The sequence below is a fragment of the Sphaeramia orbicularis genome, chromosome 21, assembly GCF_902148855.1.
Source record: "Sphaeramia orbicularis chromosome 21, fSphaOr1.1, whole genome shotgun sequence".
Lineage (NCBI taxonomy): Eukaryota > Metazoa > Chordata > Actinopteri > Kurtiformes > Apogonidae > Sphaeramia > Sphaeramia orbicularis.
The window spans coordinates 15,124,653-15,151,413 of NC_043977.1; the positions used below are offsets into that span (position 1 = coordinate 15,124,653).

The 26,761-nt window shown below is 33.6% G+C and overlaps 1 protein-coding gene across 1 annotated transcript in view; it reads right to left on the reverse strand.

Annotated features, from left to right (window-relative positions):
- edar (ectodysplasin A receptor) overlaps positions 1 to 26,761 on the reverse strand; it is a 79,236-nt gene that overhangs the window by 38,436 nt on the left and 14,039 nt on the right. The window contains exons 2-3 of the mRNA XM_030124057.1: positions 14,701 to 14,766; positions 561 to 680 (exon numbers count right to left, since the gene is read on the reverse strand). Of these exons, the coding sequence (XP_029979917.1) occupies positions 561 to 680; positions 14,701 to 14,751 (171 nt within the window). The 5' untranslated portion in view covers positions 14,752 to 14,766. The remainder of the gene's footprint in view (positions 1 to 560; positions 681 to 14,700; positions 14,767 to 26,761) is intronic.

The window sequence follows — 26,761 nt, forward strand, 5'->3', positions numbered from 1 at the left end:
CAAAATCCAAAACTATTATAACCTTGCTAGGCACTGACAAAAAAAGTGGATTCATAAAGTGAGAAAATCAAAGTGTCAGAGAGAGGAACTATAACTCATTTCATTCACCCTTAAATGCATCTGTCTCCCTGAGGAGGGTGTGGCACCCTGAGGTGCCCACTGAAGCGTTTCTCTTGACTCTGTTTTCTTTGGCTGACGGCAGACTGACTGACGGGGGCTAAATCACTACGTGACTACCGCAAGTCATTCACTGTAATGCATACCTTCCCATCCAAGTCAATGAGAGCAATAAAGCAGAAGAAATTGTTCATTTGGATTGAGGCACTCTTCACTGTGCAGCAATGCGAGCACTTGTGTGTGTGTTGTGGGTGGTCTGACCAAAATCAATCACGATGATAAGGTCAGTTGTCGCTGCTGTTTACAAGCTCTGGATGATTACAGCTTGATATTGAAGTGCAAGACTATATATTTTTTTATATTTCTCTTCTGCTCGGCCGATTTACAAATCAGGTTTCTGGCCCACAGTACTCGTCAGTGTGTGTTTTTGTGTTTTGTCTCACCATATGTGGCTCTTGTCCCGGTTGGCACTGAGGGCAGGCCTGGCAGCTGTTACTGGTCTGGTTGAAAAATTCATACTCTCCACAGCTGGAATACTCTGCACTAGCAAACATACAACACACCTGGAGGACAGAGACAGAACAAAAGAGGAAGCAGTGAGGGACACAGAAGTAATACGACTACTGCCAGAGCTGCACAAACTGCTGAAAAAGCCTTTATTATAGACAGTATTACAGTGCATGCATAGGAAGGAAAATGCAGAGATTGGTGATCAGTATGGAAATGTCTATATTTCCAGCGCAAACAACCATAAATTAACACAAAATATACAGAAACTTCAAATTTTTTTTTTTTTTTTTTAATGTATAAACTTTAATTTTTACCTTTGCTGTTATATTACTGTGCAGACATGAAGATCACAACTGGATTAATCAAGTAGTTATAACTTCTGCATAACATATAGGTAATACTGATAACAAAAGATACACTAAACATGTTGACCTTCTCACAGTCCCTCTACTACTATGTAAGGTTTTTATCCTTTTCTCTTTTATGTATTTATTAACCCTTTCATGCACGAATTATGAGAACCTTAATCAAAATATTTTCCTGAGTGTTTTTATTCCTCTTTAGGCATGAAAAAAGCAATGCAATAGAAAATTTTGCTCTGAAAAATAAACAAATAAAATTAATAAATAAAATAAAAATAATAAAAAAATAATAATAAAAAATGCATAAAAAAATAATAATGAAAAAAAATTCTTATGAACCAATTTTTCATGAAGTTGCAAAAATGCCCACTCAGCTGGACACCACACGTTTAATTTTTGACGCACAGAAACATGTATTTACTGATAAATTGTGGGAAAACTATGGGGAGGGCTTGTGATTCTGGGGGTTTATGCTCAGGAGAGATCTACATAATATTATCAATTCATGTCAGAAAAGATATGTAGTGTATTAAAACTTGAATAAGGATATGTGTAAACAAAAAAAAACAACCAAAAAACAAAAAGAACAACAAGATCCATGTATACAAGAGAACAGCTGTAGAGTAGCTGTCCACTGTAGTGACCAGTATGCATGAAAGGGTTAATGTAAACATCAATTCTGAGTCCCAATATATTATTTGTAATTTCAGTGTTCCATAGTATTAAAGGTTATGGTAATAAAAATAAATACAGGTACAAATATAAAGTAAAGTACTAAATCAATAAAACTATAGAATCACTCTAAAAATTGTTTTGTTTTATCATTGGAAGTATCATTTCTTGAGTGTTCGGAATTTTAAAAAATCATACATAATACACAATCTGGCATATTTACAGCTGCAATTCCTTTAGATGTTCATTTAAATAAATAAATAAATAAAATATAAAGGGTTGCATGGGCTTGTCACAAATGTATTAAATCAGAGAAAAACATCTATGCTTTTGGAAGTCGAATAATCAAAATAGTTTAAGTCAATTCATTGTGACGCCACCATTTACATGTGCCCTCGATCTGATCCAGAATAACAAGAGTAATAAAAGACTGACTACTTGAAGGGTAGATGAACCATAAAAATACTATTTTTTTTAAAACAGTGCTCTGGTTTCTGTAGGAGATGCAGAACTTGGCAATAAAACAGTGCCATAAACATTAGTTCCACATCTTAGTGAAATACAACATAAGTCTCCAAAATGTTAAATATAATTACCATTTGACAAAAATACTAAATCTCAATTTTCTTCCATGCGATGGATTAATTATGAGTTTAATCGACTTTTTCTACATGAACTGAAGACAACACAAGCTTCAAAACTAGTCTCTCATTACTAAAACCATGCCATATACGACTGTAGAAACACTTTCACAGTTATTATATTACAAGAGACAAATATACTGCATTTTGTGATATAGGCATTTTTCACACTTTTCAGAATATCTTTTCATTTTATTTATTTATTTATTTATGTATATATGTATGTATGTATGTATGTATGTATGTATGTATGTATGTATTTATTTATTTCTTTCATTTTTTTCATTTTATTTATTTATTTAGACAGGGATGATGCACAACATATATTAACCTTAAAAAGGACCTTATGTACCACCTTATGTACATCCTGATATAAAACACAGATGCATCACATTTAGATAAACCATGGTATCAGTCAAGGTTAGAACAACAAAGGATTCTACTACATATCCCATTCACCTGAAACACTGGACTCAAGATTTGTGCTCAATTTTAACCTTTTGTATAACATACTGTCCTTTTCTATTCATATTTGTGTATTGTTTCCTATAACGTTCCGTTTTTTCTTACCTGCCAACGGACTACGAATATAAATTAGCAATTTCTGCTATAATCTGCCATGTTTACATCTGGTATTACTCTAATATGGATGTTCATCAATGCACATTGTCTCTATTAAACAAACAAAGTAAAGTAAATCATCAATCAGCATGTGTGTGTTTGTGTGTCTGTGCATCACATTGTGTGCACTGTGTCATTGTGGCTCGCTGTAATCAGTAGCAGCTGATATTTATAGCTTTACCAGCACACTTTGTGCTCTTCCACATAAACTAACTGACTTTTAAAAATGATTTGCAGTCCGGGAAATAACAGAGGCAAAGGAAATGAGTGCATGACTAACTCTCTCCATCTTTTTGTTGTTTTAATACCATCTCCCTCTGTTTTCCTATTCTTCATAATCATCTCACGACAGCAAACACAGGACACAGTTTGGAGAAATATGTATATGTGCACAGTATGTTTTGGTTGTATTTACATATCAACATACACTTTAGACTAGACTTTTTTTAATCCACGGTTGTTGTAATGATGGTTTGTCAGTTATTTAAATGCACAGTATGTAATTTTTAACACGAGGGGTCTGTCAATCTTGTGAAGTAGCAAGGGATCATGGGAACTGGTGTCAACTGAAAATCTTTTTAATGTGACACAGATAGAAATCAGGCTTGCAGATGGGGTAATATGTTAAAGTTTTATCTATTTATTCTGATGAAATTGTAAGTAACATTAGCTAGTAGGGATGTAAAGATATGAAAATTTGATATCATGGTTATTGTGACCAAAATTATCACGGTTATCATTATTATTGCGGTATTATTGAAATTGTGCTCAAAATGTTCAAAAAGTACTAATACACACACTGAAATAATTTAACCAAGTTGTATTTTGGAAAAAAAAAAAAAAAAAAAGAAAAAGAAAATAATTGGCACAATGTACCTTCTGTTGGCAGACACGTTCAAGTATTAACCCTTAGTGGTCTGAGCCTATTTTGTCCGTTTTTCAGTCCTTTTGATTTTGCTTTTATATACTATATAAACAAATGTTTACTATACCCATGTTTGGGATCTGTTTTTTCAGCACAACTTCATCTATATCACCTGTCTATTATTTTTTTCACTTTAACCCACTATAAAAATATAAAAGGCCAGAAAACACAAAAATATATAATCTGATTTAAAACATGTATATAATTTATTGCATAAATAACTCAAAGATGCCTTTTCAAAGTCTTTAAAAGTGAGTATTGGTTCCAAATATTAGGTATAGAAAATTAAAATTGTAATAAATTAAAACTATACTTAAATATTTGACATAAAAGCAGATCTTTACATAGGGTTTTTTCCCCTAAAAGTGCAGTAATCAAACACAGTTATCATGATAATTAGAACTGAAATGGTAATACTAACCGTTGGCAATTTTACCACAGTTTATCGTTATACCGGTAATCGTTACATACCTATTAGCTAGTGGTATTTTTTTAGTATTTTATTTTTTATTTAACCTTTATTTAACCCCCCCAAAAAATTGAGATTTAAATCTCTTTTGCATGAGTGTCCTGGCTAAGACAGCAGCAGCAGAAGTTACATAAAATAGAAATCACAGCCATACATCCATGCTAAAAATATATATAAAACACATAATAGAATTCAGTTGATATGACAGGTGACCAAATGAACAGATATCTATCCTATCTATCCTCGATATGTAAAGCAATTTTTTGTTTTGTGTAGGAATTTAGAGTAGGTTGAAGGATGGGATAAGGGGGAGGAAGATTATAAATTAAACTTCATCCCACTTCTTTTCAAATGTTGGACTTTCTTTTATATAATCTTTTTATTGTTTGGTTTTAATGCAAATTTGAAATAAATAAATAAATAAATAAACAAACATATACTTACACTGAGTAAAATGATGGTTTTCTCTGAATTAGAAGTTTGTTGAAACATTTCACAGAATCACTGATTAATTCATTATAGAATGTTATATATTATAGCTTTCATGAATGCTTTACAGATAGTCAAAGTACGTATATAGTAATTTTTTTCCTCACACAAATCAGAGAGTGGCACTTATTAGTGATGGAAGCTTATTTCTTTTAAGTATAAAAGAAATATAAACATAAAAGAGGCTGAACTGAGTAGTTTTTGAGGAGTTTAATGGGAAAAATATTGAATGCTTTTGTAGTTCTGTTCTGAAAATGAAATGATGACAAATAGCAACAACAGGCACTTTAGCTAAAGGTACCACGTCAACACAGAACAGATCGACTGTAGTGAGTTTGGAGAAAACATGCTGAATGATTTTCCAATTATACTTAGAAATAGTCCTGGATATTCAGATCTTTGGACTTCATCGGCACTGTAGACAGATCCGGGACCACCCATCACACTGGTCAACAACAAATTTATTGTTTAAGTTTTTTGAGCTGATTTAGGATAATTTTGGTGTGCTGAATCCAAAAATCACATTAATTTTGCTCAATCAGGTCAACTTTCTGAACTATGCTACATATTGGCTTTTTAACATTTTTGCTTACATTTATGGGCATTTTCACATCATATGATACAAAATTCTTTCATATTTCTTGCAATAAACGAGTTCTGAAGATTTTATTTTTGCCAATTTATGATTAATGTTTTTTTTTTTTATATTACAGGTGAATGAAATGGCTTCGACTAGAAGCCTGACGTATTCTGCTACATCTGCGGTGAATACACCATTGTACCTAACAGGAATCCTGTTAGAAAATGATTTTTTTTCTCTTAAAACCTATTTTGGGTGAGAACTATATAAAAAAATCAACTGAGAAAGTCACAAAAATGTAATCAATTTTGTGAGAAGATCAAATTTTTCAAAATCAAATTAGCAAAAAAACCTGACCTGATTGAGAAAAACAGATGTCATTTTTGGATTTAGCGGTGCAAAATGCTCCTAATTGCCAATTTATTTATTTATTTATTTTATTTATTTATTTATTTATTTTTGACCCGCCACCACCCCCCCTCTTCGGGGCACAACTTTATTATTTATTACAGTTTATACTTAACAAGTAACCAGTAACAATTTCAAGATTATGCTCCCATTGACCAGCATTCCTAGCTAGTATATATGTACATAGAGGGAGGGATTCATATAAACATAAGTGCACAAGGACGAGACTTGACAAAGTGGAAGATTGACACATGACAGTGGGACAGAACGAATATAAGACAAGACAGTGGGACTGAGTAGACATCAGACAAGACAGTAGGATGGGACAAACATAAGACGGGACAGTGACACAGGACAGACATAAGACAAGATAAATGGACAGACAAAGTAAGTGGTCACTCTTATTGATGTTACTGTTGATCAGATGTATTGCATTGTTGTAAGTGTGGTGTGTGTGTGTGTGTGTGTGTGTGTGTGTGTGTGTGTGTGTGTGTATTAATGTTAATGATGAGTGGGGGTGAGGTGTGGAGGTTAAATGCTGAGATAGAAAGTGGGTGTTGGGGGGGGTTATAGGGGCAAGGGGGTATGTGTTGTGTTCTGATGATATGTGCAGTTTTCGGTTATGTTTGCTTTAAGAAAGTTATGAATGGGTTCCAGTTGTTCTCAAAGGCTGACATATGCTTCTTCTGAAGAGCACTATTTTTTTCCATTGATATATATTCAGTCATGAGGTTAGTCATGAGGTTAGAGTGATATGACATGTATTCTTGGATTTCCAGTTTTGTAGGATTACTTTTTTGGTGAGATTTTATTTTTGCCAATTTATGATTAATGGTTTTTTAATATTACAGGTGAATGAAATGGCTTCGACTAGAAGATCTTGCAAAAATAAGCCTGACGCATTCTGCTACAGTTTGTAACACTTAATAAATACATCCTGTTAGAAAATGATTTTTTTTTTCTCTTAAAACCTATTTTGGGTGAGAACTATATAAAAAATCAACTGATAAAGTCACAAAAATGTAATCAATTGAACTATGCTACATATTGGCTTTTTAACATTTTTTGCTTACATTTATGGGCATTTTCACATCATATGATACAAAATTCTTTCATATTTCTTGCAATAAACGAGTTCTGAAGATTTTACTTTTGCCAATTGGTGATTAATGTTTCTTTTAATATTACAGGTGAATGAAATGGCTTCGACTAGAAGATCTTGCAAAAATAAGCCTGACGTATTCTGCTACATCTGCGGTGAATACATAATAAATAATAAATACATCCTGTTAGAAAATGATTTTTTTTTCTCTTAAAACCTATTTTGGGTGAGACCTATATAAAAAATCAACTGATAAAGTCACAAAAATGTAATCAATTTTGTGAGAAGATCAAATTTTTCAAAATCAAATTAGCAAAAAAACTTGACCTGATTGTGAAAAACAGATGTAATTTTCGGATTTAGCGGTGCAAAATGGTCCTAATTCAGTTGAAAAAACCTAGACAACTTGCAAAAAACATTTTTTTGTAACCCAGTATTATAGTTCTAGACTGAGGGTAAACGTTTTCTAGGTTGTTTGGGCGCAGGATGTTGCGACAAAATCGTGTCAGGAAAGAAGTTGGTCGGTAGAACATCTGCACATGAGCAAGCACGTTGTACAAAAGAAAACACCACGTGTCTTTGTCAAAACTTCATTTTCAGGATGTAGTTGCAGTTTGAAGGTTGTTGTTCTTTCACATAGCGAGACGGCCTTTAAAAGCTTATAACACAAATAAAGAAAGGAAGTAGAAGGACAAGTCGAATGCCCCAGTGTGACAGAAATATTCCAGCCTCGCAGTGAGCCAGACGATTTCACAAACTCAAAACATGGTTGCGATTATTCTAGTGCCAAGTTGCTAAATTGAAAAGCCACTGCAACAAATTCATGACTCTAGCAAGTTTGGTGGTTTTCTGGATTGACAAAATGTAAACAGAACATTCCATCTGTAGCATAATTGGCCTATAGACAGGTGAAGACCCGCCCCTTCCGCTCTGCTAATATATTACACATATGATCATTTTACAAGTCAAGAAAGTCACGGTTTATTGAAAAAAATCATGAAAAAAAACCCAACAAAAAACATGTAGTTTTGTACTAAACAGCTCAATGGACTGCATGTCTCATTGCACGTGAAACACATCATTCACACCAAAGCAGCCGGTGACTTGGCACATTTTACCTTAATCTTCGAGAGCGAGGTGAAGAAATATTAAAAGAAGTGAAAATCACTACAAGTCTGGTCATGTTGACACTGCAGAGACACCTTCAGTAATTCTGAACACATCATGGAGAGAGACAGGACCTGGATAACGTCACCTCCACGACTTCCTGTCTATATTTACATATTTTCACAGTGTGATACTGCAACAGTTTTCAACACAAACTGCAACTTTATTGACTTAAAATGTTGTTTTAAACTGACAAACATGACACGTGTGAATGATGGAATCCCTCACATCGGGAAAAAACAAACTAAACTATCTAAAATATCTTTCTTACCACTGACTGTAATACATGTTTTTTTTTTCTGAAATACTATCCCATGTTGCTCAACCAGAAGGTGTGGGACCTTAACTCTTTTTTTAAAAATCAGGTCCAGAGAAACCAGTTGTTATTGTTGATGATGATCTTATTTAATACCCTTATGCAGGTAGTTTGGGACCAACCACACTATGAGTCTCCTATTACTTCTCTATTTACATTACAGAGTATTTCCACATTTAACAGCATGTTTAACCCATAAAAACCCAGTGCAACTTTTGTGGCAGTTCGCAAATTAATTGTTCTCTGTATTTACCCTTTTTTAAGTGATTTAGCACCATTTATTGTAATACTATCCTCTTTATTTTGTGTTTCTTTAATAAAAATCAGGGTTTTTTCTATGTTTAATTCACTGATCATGTAGATGTTTATAAAATCTCAGTGTAAATTCAAAGGTTATTATATCAGAGACAGAGAAAACTGAAGAAAAAGTGACTTTTTCAGCAAAATATATTAATAACTGAACATAAACCTAGTGTCTTCATCCACTGTCATTGATTCAATCAGTTGTTATTGTTGACGATGATCTTATTTAATACCCTCATGCAGGTAGTTGGGGACCGACCACACTACAAGTATCCTATTACTTCTGTATTTACATTACAGTGTATTTCCACATTTAACAGCATGTTTAACCCATAAAGACCCAGTGCAACTTTTGTGGCAGTTCGCAAATTAATTTTTCTCTATATTTACCCTTTTTTAAGTGATTTAGCGCCATTTATTATAATATTATCTTCTTTATTTTGTGTTTCTTTAATAAAAATCAGGGTTTTTTCTATGTTTAATTCACTGATCATGTAGATGTTTATAAAATCTCAGTGTAAATTCAAAGGTTATTATATCAGAGACAGAGAAAACTGAAGAAAAAGTGACTTTTTCAGCAAAATATATTAATAACTGAACATAAACCAAGTGTCTTCATCCACTTTCATTGGTTCAACCAGTTGTTATTGTTGATGATGATCTTATTTAATACCCTCATGCAGGTAGTTGGGGACCGACCACACTACAAGTATCCTATTACTTCTGTATTTACATTACAGTGTATTTCCACATTTAACAGCATGTTTAACCCATAAAGACCCAGTGCAACTTTTGTGGCAGTTCGCAAATTAATTTTTCTCTATATTTACCCTTTTTTAAGTGATTTAGCGCCATTTATTATAATATTATCTTCTTTATTTTGTGTTTCTTTAATAAAAATCAGGGTTTTTTCTATGTTTAATTCACTGATCATGTAGATGTTTATAAAATCTCAGTGTAAATTCAAAGGTTATTATATCAGAGACAGAGAAAACTGAAGAAAAAGTGACTTTTTCAGCAAAATATATTAATAACTGAACATAAACCAAGTGTCTTCATCCACTTTCATTGGTTCAACCAGTTGTTATTGTTGATGATGATCTTATTTAATACCCTCATGCAGGTAGTTGGGGACCGACCACACTACAAGTATCCTATTACTTCTGTATTTACATTACAGTGTATTTCCACATTTAACAGCATGTTTAACCCATAAAGACCCAGTGCAACTTTTGTGGCAGTTCGCAAATTAATTTTTCTCTATATTTACCCTTTTTTAAGTGATTTAGCGCCATTTATTATAATATTATCTTCTTTATTTTGTGTTTCTTTAATAAAAATCAGGGTTTTTTCTATGTTTAATTCACTGATCATGTAGATGTTTATAAAATCTCAGTGTAAATTCAAAGGTTATTATATCAGAGACAGAGAAAACTGAAGAAAAAGTGACTTTTTCAGCAAAATATATTAATAACTGAACATAAACCAAGTGTCTTCATCCACTGTCATTGATCCAACCACTTGTTATTGTTGATGATGATCTTATTTAATACCCTCATGCAGGTAGTTTGGGACCAACCACACTACAAATCTCCTATTACTTATGTATTTACATTAGTGTATATTTCCACATTTAACAAGATGTTTAACCCATAAAGACCCAGTGCAACTTTTGTGGCAGTTCGCAAATTAATTTTTCTCTATATTTACCCTTTTTTTAAGTGATATAGCACCATTTATTGTAATATTATCTTCTTTATTTTGTGTTTCTTTAATAAAAATCAGGGTTTTTTCTATGTTTAATTCACTGATCATGTAGATGTTTATAAAATCTCAGTGTAAATTCAAAGGTTATTATATCAGAGACAGAGAAAACTGAAGAAAAAGTGACTTTTTCAGCAAAATATATTAATAACTGAACATAAACCAAGTGTCTTCATCCACTTTCATTGGTTCAAGCAGTTGTTATTGTTGATGATGATCTTATTTAATACCCTAGGTAGTTGGGGACCGACCATGCTACAAGTATCCTATTACTTCTGTATTTACATTACAGAGTATTTCCACATTTAACAGCATGTTTAACCCATAAAAACCCAGTGCAACTTTTATGGCAGCTACTAAATGGATTTTTTTCTCTTTTTAACTTTTAAGTGATTTATCATGATTTATCGTAATTTCCTGACTATTGAGCTCACCATCTCCACCATCTCCCCATCGATTCCTTGATGCCAAGCTTACGTGCAGCAGCTCTATCTCCTTCTTCGACAGCTAGATCAATCACCTTTACCTTGAAAGCTGCCTCATATGCATTTCTTTGTGTGTTTTCTGTGATGAGGGTGTGTGCATGACACGCAAAATGACTGATCTGAAGAATTTAGTGTGAGTGCGTTTGATTTACGGTGATTCCAACAGTTTCATCGGTCCACTGTGACTTGTTCGGTAATTTCTTTGGTCTGGTGTGACAAGCCTAAATGTATTGGCGGCATGAAGTGCATTAGCCCATAAAACATGAATTAGCCGCATCATTGTTTAAGCCGCAGGGTTCAAAGCGGGTGAAAAAAGTAGCGGCTTATAGTCCAGAAATTACGGTATTATATTACCCTATGTATTTTGCATTATTCAGTGTAAATAATGTATTTTCCCCTATATTTAATTAACTGGCCATGCAGATGTTCATGAAAACTCAGAGTAGATTCAAAGCTTATTATATAAAAACAGAGAAAACTGTAGAAAAAGCGAGTTTTTCACCAAAATATATCATTAACCGAACATAAAAATAAGCCTCAAAAACCACTGTCATCTGTCAAACTCCATGGGTTTTTCTGTTGAATCACTGTTATAGAAGATGACGGTGTTTCCACGGTAACTACGGAACCTCTGAACGTTTGTTTGTTTGTTTATTTATTACCTCTGCAGAGTGTAACGTAAGAGGTTATGTTTTCATCGGGGTTTGTCTGTCTGTTCATTTGTTTGTTTGTCTGTTAGCAAGATAACTCAAAAAGTTAAGGATGGATTTTCATGAAATTTTCAGGAAATGTTGATACTGGCACAAGGAATAAATGATAAAATTTTGGTGGTGTTGGGTGGGGGGGGCGACTGATCTGCCTTGGCGGAGGTGCTTTTCTAGTTTCGAATATAACATTAAAACCAAACAACCCATTAGGACCATTTATGGCCGTTCCTAAATACATTTTTCTCTATATTTAACCATCCGTGATTTATCACCATTTATTGTAATATTATCTTCTGTATTTTGTGTTTTGTTTTTTTTGTTTTTTTTTGTGACAATCAGGTATTTTCCTACATTTAATTTACTTATCATTTAGATGTTCATAAAAACTCAAAGTAAAGTTGAGGGTTATTATATTAACCTCCTGAGACCCAGGCTAGTACAAGTTTTGGCTTTTGCAAACATCATGATACAACAGTTTTTCAGATGCATTTTAAAAATATTTTATGGAATATCCTTTGTGGTGGACAGTTTCTTTTGTTTTGTTTAGTTTTTTGTGTAAAGCTGTGAAACTCTTGTCTACAAAAGTGGACTGAAAACCCATAGCTGGGTCTTTGGAGGTTAAAAATAGAAAAAAACTGAAGAAAAAGGTGACTTTTTCAGCAAAATCAATCATTAACTAAACATAAACCAAGTGTCTCCATCCACTGTCACTGATCCAACTCCATGGGTTTTACTGGTGAATCAATGTTGTATAAGATGACGGTGTTTCCACGGTAACTACGGAGCCTCTAAACGTCCAAATGGGTCATATCTGATGACCATGAAAAGATGAAAAACTGCATTTTACAGCAATTATTTGCAAGTACTGATAGAATTAATGGATCGACAGGTATTAAACATTAGTGATGAGTAGATGCTTTTGGCCACCGGCTTCTTTTTTTGGTCTTTATGGGTTAATTAACCCTTTCATGCATGAATTATGAGTATCTTAATCAAGATTTTTTTTTCCTGAGTGTTTTTATTCCTCTTTAGGCATGAAAAAAAACAAAACAATGTGATTGAATTTTTTTTTTTTTTTTATAAATCAACCTGTTTTTCATGGAGTTACAAAAATGTCCACTCAGCTACACCATGAATTTTATTCTTGAAGCAAAGAAACATGTATTTAAAACCCAATATCATAAAGTGATATGAAAACAGTGAAATGAAACCATGTTTAATGCAGCTAATCTGATGTTTTCTCACATTTTAACATATTCTAAAACTAGTTATTACTCACTTCATGGAGATAATATGCAAAAAATAAATATTAACAATTGATTTCCACTCAAGAACCAATCAAGAACAGCAAAGTTACAATAATGGTATGAATTGCAGTTTATGAGATGATGCATAAGTGTCCACTGTGTTGGTTGATATGGAACTAAAACCAAAAAAAAACATGAATATTCCAGATTAAAGCTGTAGAGTAACTGTCCACTGTAGTGACCACTATGCATGAAAGGGTTAATTATACTGAACAAAAATATAATGCACGACTTTTGTTTTTGCTCCCATTTTTCATGAGCTGAACCCAAAGATCTAAAACTTTTTCTGTGTACACACAAGGTTTATTTCTCTCAAATATTGTTCACAAATCTGTCTAAATTTGTGTTAGTGAACACTTCTTCTTTGCTGAGATAATCCATCCACCTCACAGGTGTGGCATATCAAGATGCTGATTAGACAGCATGATTTTTGCGCAGGTGTGCCTTAGGCTGGCCACAATAAAAAGCCACTCTAAAATGTGCAGTTTTATCACACAGCGCAATACCACAGATGTCACAAGTTTTGAGGGAATATGAAATCGGCATGCTGACTTCAGGAATCTCCACCAGAGCTTTTGCCTGTGAATTGAATGTTCATTTCTCTACCATAAGCCATCTCCAAAGCTGTTTCAGAGAATTCATGAAGAAGACTGTGTGAGGAAAATGGTGGTCACACCAAATACTGACTGGTTTTCTGACCCCCCTGGACCACCCAATACAGTAAAAGTGCACATTTTAGAGTGGCTTTTTATTGTGGCCAGCCTAAGTCACACCTGTGCAATAATCCTGCTGTCTAATCAGCATCTTGAAATGCCACACCTGTGAGGTGGATGGATTATCTCAGCAAAGGACAAAGGAGAAGTGTTCACTAACACAGATTTAGACAAATTTATGAACAATATTTGAGAGAAATAGGCCTTTTGTGTACATAGAAAAAGTTTTAGATGTTTGCGTTCAGCTCATGAAAAAAGGGAGCAAAAACAAAAGTCGTGCATTTATATTTTTGTTCAGTGTAGAATGCAAGAGGTGGCAAACAAGATAAGCTTTGTTTTTGTGTATCTATCTGTATCAGTTCCATATCTGTATTAATGTAGGTCATAGGAGTCTATTCAGTACACTACAGTGGATACACACCATTACACCATTTACTGATGCAGTGATGCTGATAATGAATCTGACGCCACTGCTCGGTGATTCGGTGACTTGACACCTCCGACTTAATCCGAACACATCCCCGCTTAAAGTTCCAGCATCAGCCTGCATGTGCACATATAGTGACTGATGAGGGTATAACAGAGTAGGGAGGGCAAGGTGGAGGAGGCAGTTGGGAACCCTGCCAGTGGGTTGCAACATCAAAACAAGCAGAGAATCTCGAGATTCCCAGTTAGATTATAAAGATATCTGTTCTAAAAAAAAAAAACAAAAAAAAAAACTCAAAGGTTGACTAATTGGTACAAGTGCTGCAGAGTTGTGCAAGCTGCTGGCACATAACAGCTAAAGTCTGGACGCCGCTGTGCCAAGAGTGGAGCCGAATGTGGCTGCGATCCATATTATGGAACCAATAAGGGTTTGTGTGGGATAATACCAAAAACATATACAGATGACTCCGGTCAAAAGCTACTGCTCGATAATATTTTAAGAAAGGCTAAGTCAGGAAAAAGTGAAGCAGCGGATGACTAAATAACAATAACATTAAGGGAGGAGGTGAAAAAGAGGGACTCGGGGTTGGAGAAAAGAGAAAAAAACAGAACTTACCAACAATGAAGACAGGAAGACGGACTTTTTCTGACCTCTCCTCTCTGACATTTTTGCGTCTTCTTCCTGCAGGATAGAGGCAAAACAGAAAAAGGAGACAAAGCATCATTCATTCATCCATTGTTAATAATTTCTCAGGAAACTTTTTCAAGCATTTGAGCAGGAATTACGAAACAGCGGAGTCATAGATGGGAGCATTCCTGCAGACGGTGCTGCACGCTGAGTATCAGTGTATGTGTACGTGTGTGGCCCTGATGAGTTCACTGTCCCATTATCGTCACGTCATCGCCCATAAACATGTAATAGCAGCAGAACAGCCGATGGCATTCCTCTGGTTCATACCTGCGAGCACAAATCACCGCTGGCTAACCTCTGCTCCAATAATGGCTGGTGATATCACTTAATAACATTTAATTATCTCTTTCTTATGTCTTTTTGGCACTGGGGTGAAATTTTTCTCATAGCCCCAAACCTACTGAAAATAGAGCAAAAAAAAAGGAAAAAAAAGCATCTCCGGGGTATAGTTTTACAGTCTGTCATAGGTATAGCTTCAGGTTTTTATTATTACTATTTCATGTTTTCCCGATGCATACTGGAGTAAAAGAATACATTCAATTGCGCCTGAAAGCTTAAAACTTAAACATGATTCAGCCTGAGTTGAATCAACACCGCTCTCTTTTCTCTGTTCTTACCCGTGTTTCCTTTCTTGATGTTTCCTCAAGCGAAAAAAAAAACTCCTATCAACACTATAATGTGAATTATGTGCATTAAGTCCTGCAATAATAATAATCTTTTGCAGTTCATGCAAAATCTTCTGTTCTTGCAATAACAATGCAATATTTATTCAATTTTTATCTAAAAATAAATGCACTATTTTTTTATAAACTTGAGTTCATAGATATACATACTTTTTCATGTATATAAATACTGTTTTCATAGATATACATACTGTTAATGTGGCTAATATTGTTCATAGATATACATACTGTTACATATTCTTACTATTGTTCATCGATATACATACTTTTTCATGTAAATAACTACTGTTTTCATACATATACATACTGTTGATATAGCTAATATTGTTCACAGATATAAATACTGTTACATATTGTTAATATTGTTCATAGATATACATACTGTTAATGTGGCTAATATTGTTCATAGATATACATACTGTTACATATTCTTAATATTGTTCATCGATATACATACTTTTTCATCTAAATAAATACTGTTTTCATACATATACATATTGTTGATATAGCTAATATTGTTCACAGATATACATACTTGTACATGTTGTTCATACATATATATATATATATATATGTGTGTGTGTGTGTGTGTGTGTATATTTCATGTATATAAATACTGTTTTCATACATATACATACTGTCAATATAGCGAATATTATTCATAGATATACATACTGTTCCATATTGTTAATATTGTTCATAGATATACATACTGTTAATGTGGCTAATATTGTTCATAGATATACATACTGTTACATATTCTTAATATTGTTCATCGATATACACACTGTTACATATTGTTAATATTGTTGATAAATATACATACTTTTTCATGTAAATAAATACTGTTTTCATACATATACATACTGTTAATATAGCTAATATTGTTCACAGATATACATACTGTTACATATTGTTCATACATTTTTTTTTTTTTTTTTTTCATGTATATAAATACTGTTTTCATACATATACATACTGTCAATATAGCTAATATTATTCATAGATATACATACTGTTCCTATTGTTAATATTGTTCACAGATATACATACTTTTTCATGTATATAAATACTGTTTTCACAGATATACATACTGTTAATATTGAGTCTATTCATATATTTTTTTCATATTTATTCTACTTTTAGTTCTATTCTTTTTTTACTTTTTGTAAATTTTATATACATTTTTTTTCTTATTATTTTTAATTTTTGTAATTTTACATTCGCTCTATTCTTATTTTCTGAAGCATTATGTTTTTTTATTAACATTGTTAGATAGTCTGGAATTGCACTCCTAATTTCATTGTACAGACAATGAAAATTCAGTCTATTCTATTCTATTCTATTCTATTCTATTCTATTCTATTCTATTCTAATTTCCAACACACATACACATTTAAGTGATTATGGGGTAAGCCTTAGCAGATTGTATGTTTGTTTTAGCAACCAATGTAAAATATTCTCCATCCTATTGCTAAAAAGTATCTTAACAACCTTGGCAGGAAAAGTGAAAGGTTGTAAACCTATAAAAGCCCCGAAAGCACCAAGTCGTAAAGCAGTGTGTCAGAATGGGATTTTCTCCACTGATTGCTTTATGAGAAATAATAACTCGAGTTCTGGATGTTCTTTTAATGCTATGGAACATTTGAGGTGTGCACAGATCCAGCTCGATAAGACATAACTCGGTGTGTATTTCTGAGCCTGTGAGATAAAATGATAAACAGTTAAATGTCGTGGTTCATGTGCACACACATCTGCAGGATCATTGCATTTCCTGTGTGTTTGTCCTGCCCACACTGAGCATGTGTGCATTACTGAGTGTGTAAATAATGTCGTCACCGTAATTGAAAGGAGGTGCGTTGGCTTCGCTCCTTGGTAAAGAATCGCCTCTTAAGCCATGTTTGAATAAAAACCGAGGAGCCCAGAGTCGCTCACCCAAACACTCGGGGCAACTTTCAAACAAAACAAAAGCCGAGAAAAAAAAATTATGTAATCAGAAAACACAGTCCTCTTGTGTTAGTAATAGAGGGAATAAGAGGACGGATGGCTTGCAGAGTTTAAAATTGAAAGCAAATCAGATCAGTTGGATGTTCAAACAATGACGCTTTAGTCCAATAGTCGAAGCAAATAATTAATATTTTTAACCAGCAAAGACCACAGCAGCTGTAATCAAATGAATATGAGACCTAAAATCTTGAATTTCCCTCGGGGTTAATAAAGTATCTATCTATCTATCTATCTATCTATCTATCTATCTATCTATCTATCTATCTATCTATCTATCTATCTATCTATCTATCTAACTACAGGGGTTGGACAAAATAATGGAAACACCTTAAAAAATCAACAAAATATAATTTAATATGGTGTAGGTCCGCCTTTTGCGGCAATTACAGCCTCAATTCTCCGAGGTATTGATTCATACAACTTGTGAATTGTTTCCAAAGGAATTTTAAGCCATTCTTCAGTTAGAATACCCTCCAACTCTTTTAGAGACGATGGCGGTGGAAATCGACGTCTTACTTGAATCTCTAAAACTGACCATAAATGCTCAATAATGTTGAGGTCTGGGGACTGTGCCGGCCATACGAGATGCTCAACTTCATTAGAATGTTCCTCATGCCATTCTTTAACAATTCTAGCTATATGGATTGGGGCATTATCATCTTGAGGTGAAGGTGTTTCCATTATTTTGTCCAACCCCTGTATCTATCTATCTATCTGTGTAGTGACTCCTTACTGAACATGGAGACACTGTCATCTTCTGCAACATTGATTCACCAGTAAAACCTGTATAGTTTGACAAATGACAGTGGTTGTAGATCCTTGTTTTTATGGTCAATTAATGAAAGATTTTGCAAAAAAAAGACAGCTTTTCTTCAGTTTTCTCTGTTTTGATATAATAACTTTTGAAGTTACTCTGAGCTGTTATTAACATCTACATCAGGGGTCTCAAACATGCGGCCCGAGGTTCCAATCTGGCCCATGGGATGAATTTGTCAAGTGCAAAAATTCCACAGTCTTGAATTGAATTAAGCAAAAAAAAAAAAATTTGCTTGAATAAAGGGAAAAAAATCTAGAATTAAGCAAAAAAAAAAAAAAAAAAAAAAAAAAATCTTCAATGAAGTAAAAAAAAAAATCTTGAATTAAGCCAAAAAAAAATCTCAAATTTAGCAAAAAATCTTGAATTAAGCAAAAAACCGTGAATTAACAACTTTATTTTTTTCTTTGTTTTAATGCAAAAAATAACATTAAATTATGAAAATATTTACATTTACAAACTATCCTGTATCAATAACATGTGAATAACCTGAACAAATATGAACAACCTGAAATATCTAAAGAAAATTAAGCACAATTTTAACAATTTTCTGCCTGTTACTAAGTGTTTAGTGTCTTTGTAGATCTGATCAATAATGCACATGTAGAAATGATAAGTTGAGGCATAATGTTGTTAAAATTGCACTTATTTTTCTTAAGAAATTTCAGTTTTTTCACATAGTTTATAAAAGTATATATTTTCAAAATTCAATGGTGTGGGGGTTTTTTTGCACTAAAACAAAGACAAAAAATTGGAGTTGTCATTATTTATAGGTTATTATGTTATTATTTTACTGGTCCGACTCACTTCAGATCAAATCGGGCTGAATGTGGCCCCTGAAAGAAAATGAGTTTGAGACCCCTGATCTACATAATCAAGAAATGAAATACCTGGAAATACCTGATTTTCACTGAAAAATTATGTTATTTTAAATTAATCACTTATTTTAAATTATTTTAATAAATGGTTTTTAATCTCTTTGGAAGGGTTAAATTTATTTGGATGTTGCCACAAAATAGGTGTAGGTCTTTAAGGGTTGATGTTGTAAATAAATTAACTATTTTGGACTGAAAACTCTTGCATGCATTGGACTTTTTTTTTTTTCCAGGAAAGAAGGGAGTGTCTTTAACCCTTTCATGCATAGTGGTCACCACAGTGGACAGCTGATCAAAGGTGTTTTCTTGTATATTTATGGATTTGTTGTTTTGTGCATCATCACATACACTGTATACCATTACTGTAACTTTGCTGTTCTAGATAAACCTGATCTGCAGTAACATGTTTGAGTGTAAAAAAAAAAAAAAAAGCTAATTGTTACTAGACTGAAATAAACAATTTTGTTTTGTTTGTTTTTTAAACAAAAGTTGCTTGTTTGGTTTTTTTTTGCATATTATCTCCATGCAGGTATGTTAAAATGTGAGAAAACATCAGATTAGCAGCATTAAAAATGTTTTTATTTCATAGTTTTCACCTAGTATATCAGTAAATACATGTTTCTTTGCTTCTAAAATTAAACGCATGGTGTCCAGCTAAATGAGCATTTTTGTAATTCCATGAAAAATAGGTTCATAAAAATCAATTGCACTGTTTTGTTTTGTTTTTTTCATGCCTAAAGAGAAATAAAAACACTCCAGAAAAAAAAAAACTTGATTAAGGATCTCATAATTCATGCATGAAAGGGTTAATGTTAAGCTCAGGTTCCTCTAGTTTGGGCGTAACAATCATATTTGCAGAATCTCCTGTTTGAGTTGTCTCTGTTCTGAGAAAACTGTGGTTTAAGTAATATTCATGACAACCCCAAACATCTCCAGCTGCAGGCTTCCAGTACCCACCCCCACCCCCACCCGCACACACAGTAGTGTATATAAACACAGGCATTCCTCTTAATTACTGTTATTAAGTGCATTTCTAACTCGATCTAACTCTTTGAGTGTTAATTACTACATATGAAAGCTAGAAAAAAGGAAGAAAAATATGCACTGACTCTGCGTGTTTCTGCTAAGGCTGAGCGGATTGAATTCGATAAAAGAAGCATTTCAACTTTAAACTTAATCACTTTAACCTTAACCGTGAAGAGCAGGAACTAAACGCTCTGGCACTGTTGTGATATTTTGATATAAGAGGATATTGAGTGTTGACTGATGTGCCCCGAAGTTAGATCATTTGATTCAACAAATTAACAGCTAAACTTTCAATCTATCAGAAGCTGTCGGCCGCATCAAAGTATGTTTGTGTGGGTATGCGGGGAAAAAGACAGGAAGAAGCCGCCATTATTTGTTATCTGAGGTCAAAATCTGTCTGTCTGGCTCCAAACCTCTGATTTCACTCTTCCATGTTGCAAACTTGAGGGGAAAAAAAAAAAAAAAACCTTCTGATCTTCAATGATGGCTAATTCCCCCGAGCCTGAGGGTTTGATCTTGTTTAATTACAGTCTCCCCACACACACACACTCACACATATGTATATATACACACACAAACACTTAGATATATACATATGAAGTGTATAGGCAATAAATAAGCAAAGTTGGCTTCTGAGAGGAAAACAGGCCCAACTGTGCAAGTCCTGATGTGTGTTTGTGAGTGTGTTGCTGCTCAAGAGATAAAAGGGTAGCACTTTTTTTTTTAAGTCAGGAAATGAAGATCTGCCAAATGGCTATGGACCCCCTCTAGGCTACTCATTATGGGGTTAAAGTGATGCGCACACACACACATACGTAGACGTACACACTCGCCGCAGTTGTTTGAAGACTCTCTCTGTCTTCTGACACTCTTCTTCTACCTCTTTCAACCCTCTGTATGTCTCTTTAACCCCACCTCTCTCTGTCGGGGCAGGTTTGAGATGAAAGTCAGCTTGAGTTTTTTTTGCCCCCAGAGGGTATTAATCTTCTAACGACCACATAATCTCAGATAAATAACCTTTCTGTCTTTAGCTGTGTCATTACTGAGTAGAGTCAGTGCAGCTCTTTGGGGCAACAGTGATCTCACTAAGCAGGTCCCAAAAATAAATTTTAAACAGGTTGCTGTTGAAAAAAAAAAAAAAAAAAAAAATCACTGAAGTCAAAGGTGAACTTTAGAAACTTGAATTATTATGTGGTGTGTTCAGATGCCTCTCTTCCTCCTGTCCTTCATCAGCTCCCTTTTCCTCCTCCTCCTCCTCCGCCTTCTCTGTTTTCCATTTAGTCGCATTTGATCGTGCTTTTTTTTTTTTTTTTTTTTTTATGTCAGCACATGAAACCCAATATGAAATTCCACATAACTATGGGAAGACAATTTATTCTACTTCATTCAAAAAAATGCACAATAGCAAAACCCACGGACCTCAAAAATGCGCTCAATGCAATTTAACAAGACCTAAAATAAGACGTCTTCCATCAAAGCTTCCTGGCCCAAAGTGACAAGTATAATGCCCTGGTATTGGTGAGAGTCCAGACCGGAGCTTCAAAGAAGAATTAAGTCTGTATTGATATAAATGCAGCACAATGTGACAGCCAAATTTGATAGATTAAGCTAAAAGTCATTACGGGCCCTGTAGGTGAAAGGAGTCTCCATATGGAAATTCCCATAGAACAGCTCACAAAAACACATGTACGTTAAGCAGACATTGTCTACGCTCTTCCTTGTTTTTTGGCAGCCTCTAAGGGTGCCCTCCCAAAACTGCCAGACAATGTCTTACTATTCATCCAACCGCTGTCAGCATCTGCTGAAAAACAGAGGTAACACTAAACACCAAAAAAAAAAAAAAAAGACACAGCTCCAAGACAAATAATAAGCTGTTATGGACGTGTGTGATTAGTAACAGAAGCTATTTGTCATTAGTTACAAACATGGCATCACGGTGATAATGACAAAAAGGCTTTCAGTAACAGGGTGGTGCCCATATGTGAAGCCAAACCCACCTCAGTGTTTTATTATAGAAGAAAGTCTCAGTATTTTTTTCCTTTAGGGTGTATTTATTTTAACAGGAAGCTCAACACCTGCAAAATGAGAGCAAAATAGGTTGATCTTTATAATGTCACACTAATTAAAAGTCTTCTGAAATGCTTGTGTGATGCATGTTACATTCGTGTAGATATTTCCAGGGCAGGGGTGTCAAAGTCATTTTAGCTCAGGGGCCACATTCATCTAAATTTGATTTGAAGTGGGCCGAACCAGTGAAATAATAACATAATAATATATAAATAGTGTCAACTCCAAACTTTTCTCTATGTTTTAGAGCGAACAAAAGGGAATTTACATGATGAAAAGCTTTATATCTACAAACTATCCTTTCAAAAGATGTGAATAACATGAACAAACTGAAAAAAATAAGTGTAATTTTAACAGTGTAATGCTTCAGTTTATCATTTACACATGTACATTATAATTTACAGATCACAGTGGATCTACAAACACATAAAACATTTAATATCAGGCAGAATATTGTTAAAATTGTACTTACTTCTCTTAAAACATTTCAGGTTGTTCATATTTGTTCAGGTTATTCACCTTTTTTGCAAAATTATACGTTGTTTTAGTGTAAATACATGAAAATATTTACATTTACAAAGAGAAAAATTTGGAGTTGTCATTATTTATATGATATTATGATCGTATTTTACTGAATCCTGCCCACTTGAGATTGAATTGGTCTGAATGTGGAACCTGAACTAAAAGGATTGTTATTATCAGTGTAATTTTTGCATTTCATAAATTCATCCCAAGGGACCCTGGACCCTTTAGCGGGATGGATTTGGCCCCCGGGCCGCATGTTTGACACCTGTGTTCTAGGGCATCTATGACTCCATCCATCCATCCAAACATTAGTGATATGCGGATCGATACTGAAATATTGATATCTCTGATACCAGATCTTTACACTCTAGAATCGATTCACAAATCAAAATATCAACACTTTTGATCCTTTGGTCATTTGAGATAATGTATATCAGGAATAGGGGTGTGTCTTGGCAAGAATCTGGCGATACGATACAAATCCCAATACTAGGATCACGATAGGATATATCACGATACTGTTAAAAAAGGCAATTTTTTGTTTGTTTCTTTTTTTAAATGATTATTTCCTTGAAGAATTGAGTTACACCAGAAATATGCACAAATACTAAACACATTTTTATTTGATCGGAACAGAATCTAATGCTATATCACAAAATTTTCCAGTGTTAAAATTTAAATTATGTTTTACAGACATTACAGATTAAGATCCTGTTCAAATGTTCGTATTCTGCTGGTTCATCATTAATATCATAACATTATTTTTGTGCAATCCCAACAAAGGAACTAACATTATTAATAAAAGAGTGTTAAATAATAATAAATGAACTATAAACAAAAATGAAAAACAAAAAAAGCCAAAATTAACCTCTATAATATCTGCATTTGAATTAATACCTAAAAATATTGATACAGTACTTTTTAATATCAATACAGTATTGTGAAATGAAATATCGTGATATATTGCAGAACCAATATTTTCTTACACCCCTAATTAGGAACACAGTGGAAAATAGTTAAACTATTGGAATCTTGTCCACATGATACACGATTGTTGAGAACTACTTCTTCTTACGCCTGAATAAGTGTGGTAAGCAATATATGGAACAAATTAAAGGGGAAAACAGTAAATATGCTATTGTTCCTTAAAAACTTGTGAATGAGGGAAAGTGTTGATGTCAGATGCTTTTATTGAAGTGTTACATGTTCAGTATTTTCATGTTAACACATTCATGTAACGTGAAATAATAGGCAAGTTTTCATTTTTATAATAGTTCTTAATAATTAAACAATAATTTCTCTAATGTCTTGCATTCTTTATGAAGTTATCATTTGAAATAAACATTTTTTTTTCCAGACATTAAATGTATTTGTACCAAGTGTTGGTATCAGATCAGTATCGCCAATACCAGCCTGAATTTTACTTGGTATTGAATCGGAAAGGGAATCCATGGTAACGAACATTACTACCATCCATCCATCCATCTCCTGTTTGGACATGCCCAAACACCTCAATATGGAGGCGTCTATTTGTGACACATTTTACTTAAAGCAGAAAATAGAAACAATATGGATGGAAGTAAAGGATAGATACAGCTTTGCATGTTAAACTGGAAGAATATGTGATATTCATTGAGTATGAGCTACCTATTAATATAAATAATACTAAATTAAGGGGTCAGACTATAAAAAAATCCCTCTGTTCATGTGGTGGTTGTGTTTTCCATTCCTTCATACAGTCAGATCCATAAATATTTGGACAGTGACACATATTGTGTAACTTTGCCTTTGTACACCACCACAATAGAGCTGAAATGAAACAATCAAGGTGTGATTGACGTGTGGACTTTGAGCTTTAATTCAAGGGGTTTACCAAAAATGTTGCATTAACTAGGGTGGATTGCCCTAATATGGGACATTTTTTGTATTTCGGACTTCTGTAATATATTACAATGCTAAGCCAAAAAGGTCATGTAATAATAATAATAATAATAACACTGGGTAACAAAAAAATGTTTTTTGCAAGTTGTCTAGGTTTTTTCAACTGAATTAGGACCATTTTGCACCGCTAAATCCAAAAATGACATCTGTTTTTCTCAATCAGGTCAGGTTTTTTTGCTAATTTGATTTTGAAAAATTTGATCTTCTCACAAAATTGATGACATTTTTGTGACTTTATCAGTTGATTTTTTATATGGTTCTCACCCAAAATAGGTTTTAAGAGAAAAAAAATCATTTTCTAACAGGATGTGTTATCATTTATTATGTATTCACTGCAGATGTAGCAGAATACTTCAGGCTTATTTTTGCAAGATCTTCTAGTCGAAGCCATTTCATTCACCTCTAATATTAAAAAAAACATTAATCATAAATTGGCAAAAGTAAAATCTTCAGAACTCGTTTATTGCAAGAAATATGAAAGAATTTTGTATCATATGATGTGAAAATGCCCATAAATGTAAGCAAAAATGTTAAAAAGCCAATATGTAGCATAGTTCAGAAAGTTGACCCGATTGAGCAAAATTAATGTGATTTTTGGATTCAGCACACCAAAATTATCCTAAATCAGCTCAAAAAACTTAAACAATAAATTTGTTGCTGACCAGTGTAATATATAATGTAAAGCTTAAGTGTCCCACATTAGGACAATTCACCCTATTTAGGAATTAGAATCATTTTAGTCCTTAGTAATTGGACATCTGACTGACAAGCAGCTTTATGTTCACGTTATTCTTTGCCAAATGAAGCAGAAAAAATGTTTGGAGTCAATTCCAAATGTTGAATTTGCATTTGGTAGCTGTTCTGGAAATCAGATCATACTTACGAACCTGACTGACAAAAATTTTCTACGACAGCAAAAGTCAGTGAGTTACAAGCAGAGGTAGTAGTAGGACTAGAAATCAGATCAAACAGTCTGACACAGTTAGACTTATTACAACTCATGTGATAAATCCTCCTTCTAAACCTTTGATTTGATCCTCAGTCAGGTTGTTTCTGCTGTTTTTCAGCGTATTGACTCTCTATGTCAAATAAAGCTGCCATGTAAGTCAATCCGTGGATTTAGCCGCTCACTTTGATGTCGGATACGCCAAGAAACCAACATTTGCCATTATAAGACATCTGTTTTCAAGTCAGGAGCAACATTTCATAAAAGTCCTTTTTTTTTTACATTTCTTGGCTTACTTTTATTGTTCTTTCACTCAACTGTATCCGATATCTTTTAGAATACTATTAACTTAAACATTAAGCCTCTGTTTTCCCAAGTCCCATCAATATCATTCTATTCTTTCAATTAATTGCCTCCTTAAGGGAAAAAAAATTCCAGTCTCTCTCCGTTTTCTACCTTTATGTCATTCCGTACCATTACCATCGACTGTGTGGGAAATAGCTTTTCACCATCAGTGTTTAACCTCATAATGGATATTCATTACGCCCGTTGATAATGACTTCCTGCCTGATTAACTAATAGGCCAATCAGTGGCCAGGGAACTCAGCCAGAGAGAAAACCAGATGAACACAAAGAATGTACTTACAGGATGGTTTGTGGGCTCTTCCATAGCACTTAATTTCTGATGACAATTAAAAAAAGGAAAGGGATTTCTGTCATCCTGGTTTGGGGTTTTTCTACACGGAAAATGTGGTTTCCATTAAAATAATTCAACTGTTTCTCTTCTCATTATTTATTTTTTTTTTGCTTTCGAACTCTTTTGTCGTCTTGTTAGCTGCCTTTTCAATCGGACGGTACGAAAACAACGTTCAACGACTTGTTTTTCAGTTTAACGCTGATTTGAAGGAATGCGGAGAGTCTCGATCATGCTTTATTATATATTTATGTGCAGTTAAAAAAACTGGAATGTGGTGTTTTGATGGAAAAAACACTCAGATTAACATATTCCCAAACTACCATACTGTTACACCATGAAAAATAAATATACTAGAGTACTTAAAGTATCTTCTTTAAAGGCTGCGTTCACCAAATATTAATAGGC